The sequence below is a fragment of the Palaemon carinicauda genome, chromosome 31 (assembly GCF_036898095.1).
Source record: "Palaemon carinicauda isolate YSFRI2023 chromosome 31, ASM3689809v2, whole genome shotgun sequence".
NCBI classification, from domain to species: domain Eukaryota; kingdom Metazoa; phylum Arthropoda; class Malacostraca; order Decapoda; family Palaemonidae; genus Palaemon; species Palaemon carinicauda.
This window is the reverse complement of record NC_090755.1, coordinates 29,212,694-29,217,198: the sequence shown is the minus strand read 5'-3', so window position 1 is coordinate 29,217,198 and position 4,505 is coordinate 29,212,694. Positions and strand designations below refer to the sequence as shown.

Here is a 4,505-nt window from a genome sequence, read left to right as displayed (position 1 = left end):
AGATTAATTGACTAAATTCATTAAAGGATAGCTAATTCCTTGTGATGCACAGCGCTTATCTAACTAAAGCATGTGACCCCCTTGCCGGTCCATACTACCTGAATAACGTGATTTATTTTCCTAGAATGCATCAAAATATTAGTCAGTAATTGAATAAAAGCAATAGAGATTAAAAACTTTAAAATCAAATAGCCTACGCGTTCCTCGTACAAGGTTATAAAAATATCATATAATGTATATCATGTATATCATCCATATTGTCACACTTGACTACAGTATATCGAATATGGATCAGCTCACGAGCATGAATTTTTCCTCATTCGCGTTCAGTATCCATACTTCATTTCCTTGAGGTAAAATGTTCACATAATCTCCTCTCATATCCCACTTTTGGCTTTCTTAACCCGTTCTCATCTCCCTCAAAAAATTTTAGAAATTTTTTTACCTTACTATATTTCCCTAATCTACGTCTAACGTCTTCCCTCATCCTACTATCACCGATTGCTTTGTTCCTAAATACCCATGTTTATCAACAACTTCTGTTCTTTCACCTTTCATAATTGAATGTATTTTTCCATCATATGTTTTTATTCCTTCATTACCTTACTTTTGCTAATATCCACTTACAATATTCACCTTCATGACTACCTTAAAGCTTAATGGTCTCTTTAGCACCTCTTCACAAAGTTTTAACAACTACAAACATCATCCACACCACACACCAATTACAAATCCCAGCCATTCTTTAGGTTTGAATTGGATATATGAACTTGTGCCATATGACTCCACACTAAGGTCTGGGAGACCCTTCAGCCCGTAGGTGCAACTGGAGAACCATCCCCGTCCCAGTTGCACTATAAACTCAAAGTCAAGAGGCTGGACAGCAAGATGAAAGAAAAATAGTGGGAGTGGAAGTATAGTCAAAGGTTAAAAAGTGAGTGCAGCTAGGGGCTGAAGGCACGGTGCAAAGACCCTGAATTAACGACTATTTTATCCCAACCAGGACGCATATTAGAAAATTCTAGAAAGGTTTGTTTCAAGACAAATATAGAGCCAATTACAACGCGATCTCTTTAAGCAGAGGCAAATGTTGTCAGCATTTAATAATGACCCAAGCAGAGTGCTTGCACAGCACATCTATGTACCACTTGCCTGAATAGAGGAATGAGATTGCGTTTAACTGCGAGCGAAGAGAGCCACAGCAGAGCAAAGACCATTTGAAGGATGTAATATAGTGATCAGGCAAGTGATAAAAAATGGAAAGGGGTTTGCTGACCGAGCTCGAGCTGTGATTGGCTCTAATTTCGTCCTGAGACATACCTTTCCGAACTTTGCTAAAATGCATCCCGGACAGAAATCTCTGGACTAGACGTCATTAGATAAAACGCTCACTGAGTGGCCCCATGTACACAAGTAGTACATTCCATATCCCAGTTTGCTTTTTAACTGCTTTATATTGCATTTTCTTTCTAGAAGTAAAATTTAAATTCCCTAACCTCAATTCTAATAGGTAAAATAAAGACTGCGTTTCAAAGCAATATTCAATTGATCTACAAGGGGTCACTCTGAGCACGTTTTATATGATACTACAACGTCTAATCCAGAGTTATATCCGGGATGTAACCTACTTGTACAATGAGCAAGATACTCTCATGCCTATGTTTTCTAACAAAAACTCCCTTTTTACCGTAATAAAAACCTAATTTCTTTAAAATAAATTGACCTCAACAACATACAAACGTAGTAGCTTTCCCACGATTTCTCTAAATCTATCTAAAGTATCGTCTACATTCATGTATGCTAAATGGTACTGTTTCTCTTTGTTTAAATTCTAATACAACTATTTGTTTCATTACAAACCCTTTATCCTCAACAAAGAACTTACCGATTCCACTGTCTGTCATTTAAATCACAACTCTACCATATACTTTACAGATATAACTAATAATAATATCTCTATATATCTTACAGTAATCTTTTTTACTTTCCCTTATAAAATTAATAAGAAATTACCCTTGCCTAGTCCTTTGGAACCTTTCCCACTTCTAGACATACCTTAACCAGAATGGTAAATCACTTATTTACACTTATCACAAACATACAGCAGCATTTCTCTATCTAAGTTTTTTAATGAACTTTCTACATTAAATCATTTCCTTGTAACTTTATTCTCATTATAAACCCTGTAAATTTATTAAATGCCCGCTATATTTTTTCCACTTTTTTATTGACAGCTTTTTAAATCTTTTTGTGTCTAAACACAATATCATCTTACGACATATAATGGTATATCAAAAAATCTCAATTTTTACTAAACTAAAGCCTTAAATTTCCCCATTGTACGACTTATAATTTTATCTCTTCTCCCTGTGTGCAGATAACCGGTAAATGCAGTATTCCCTGCTGATTCAGTAGGCTCAAATTTAAAATCTATACACACTTTATTTACTCCTTCTAATAAGGTATCTTTCATCCAAGGTAATTTCATCACCAATCTTTTAATTACTTTAATTTTGCTATATTCTTACTTCCTTAACAAATTCACTTGTGTTTTTTATGCATAGCACCATGCTGAACTATTTTCAACTAAAAATACCTTCAATTTTCTCTGGACCATCATATTTATCAACATATTCTTCCATTTATTCTGCATTGCCATATAATCTAACAGATTTTTCCTAACACTTTTACTTTTCCAAAGTTTACATTTCTCTTCTTTGAAAACCGCGCTTTCCCAAAAATCCTGATTCAAACAAGCAAGTTTGTTTCAAAACCCATTTTTTTCAACATGATCTCCGTTCTCATTCATCAGAGATAGTCCATATCAATCAGCAACATCTCATTCTCTATTAACTACGTTTTCAATTAAATCCCACAATATTATTAACCATCTCCATTCGCTGAACCCAGCTGGCAAAGATTTAATGATTCCCCAAAAACTTAACCTTCTACTCTAATTCGTCCATACCTATACAATATACACTAACACTAACTCTTTTCAAACTTCACTAAAGAAATGTTATCCCACATAGCCTAATTCTTGGATTATACCACTATTCCTTCTAGGACCCACACTTTTCCTGTTATTCCAGTATCCTTTCAGATATTTGAAGTGCTATACCTTTCTCCTTGCCTTTCCAATCCTGGATACCCTGCCCTTTGATTTTGGTCCCACTATGTGCCACAAGATATGGCTGTCTCTCCTTGAACAAACTAACTTTCCTATATTTATTCACTAGACTTTTTCTTCATTCTAGGTACGTGAGTATAGGGCATGAGGCTACAAAAACTTCATATACCTAACTATAAAGTGACTTAAACTCTTCATTCCATGAGGAGTTCTAAAAGATTTGTGATTGCCTAGACTCATCTGCTTTTTATTGAACATTTCCACCGTCAATAGAACAATTCAACGACAGTTAATGATAACTTAATCAACCTGGTGTAAATCATACAGTAAATATATGTATGACTAAATTCATTACCTATGCTTTTCATACAAGTGCAGCTACAGGCATTATACTGTTACAAAACAAAATCAAATCATACGACATACAGTATGTGTGGCTGATTCACGTACAAATATATTAATTACTGTATTCTTTCTTTAAGGAAAATAAATACTGCATATTTGTTTTATTTAGTTGTTCATACGAATAAATATTTACAACTGACATAAATAATAGTATTTCACAAATGGTACATGACGTTGGAAAGTTGCTAATTTGTACAGAAAATAGTTTTAAACGAAAATAAAATTTGCTTGTTATATTGACGTTATAATCTTTTTTTTTAACAAATGACAAGGGATGGCTGTAACACAGATATATGGAATATAACAAAGGCGTGCAGGTTATTTGAAGGAAAGGTTATTTTGAAGACTTTTAAAGCCTCAAATTTTTAACTTGATCATAGAAGAGAAATTCAGGTAGTCTTTGCCATCGATAATATAAGGCACACAATACTTCTCTATGAGAGTGCAGCCATTTCAATTGTATCATACGCAAAAATAATCAAATGATGATGTCACTCCATCGGAGTTTATCAACTATAAGACTCTGCCACAGTTATCTTGTATTTTGCCAGAAGGTATTTGACAACAACTATTGACATGAAGACTTATCCTTTCATTACGTTCAAGTTTCCCGAAGAACAAGTTTCTTCAGTTTCCCACTGAATCTACGGTCTGAAAGGCATCCATGAGCTGTCCAGAAGAATTGGGGCAATCTGGAAAGAGCTGCTCACAATTCCCTCCATCTCTCCCCAAGTTGAGCGCCACCTGGTAGGCGTCTAGTCCACTTCTGGATTCCTTGGGATCACTTTCAGACTTCTTTGAAGTGCTGAAGGGTCCAGCAATGGAGAAAAAATAATTCATAATTAGCAGAATCCAGTCAGGCTTGTGATAGGCAGAGGCCTTCAAACTATTTTTGACGGGTCTTTAGGTAAGCTTTCGGTAGTGAGTATGGTATTTTCTGGTGGCATCATATAGTCTAAAGGAGATAGTC

General features: G+C 34.9%; 1 protein-coding gene across 1 annotated transcript in view; it reads right to left on the bottom strand.

The window, feature by feature from the left end:
* Window positions 1-3,630: 3,630 nt before the first annotated feature.
* LOC137624372 (uncharacterized) overlaps window positions 3,631-4,505 on the bottom strand; it is a 108,536-nt gene continuing 107,661 nt past the window's right edge. The window contains exon 5 of the mRNA XM_068355086.1: window positions 3,631-4,340. Coding sequence (XP_068211187.1) covers window positions 4,163-4,340 — 178 coding nt within the window. The 3' untranslated portion in view covers window positions 3,631-4,162. The remainder of the gene's footprint in view (window positions 4,341-4,505) is intronic.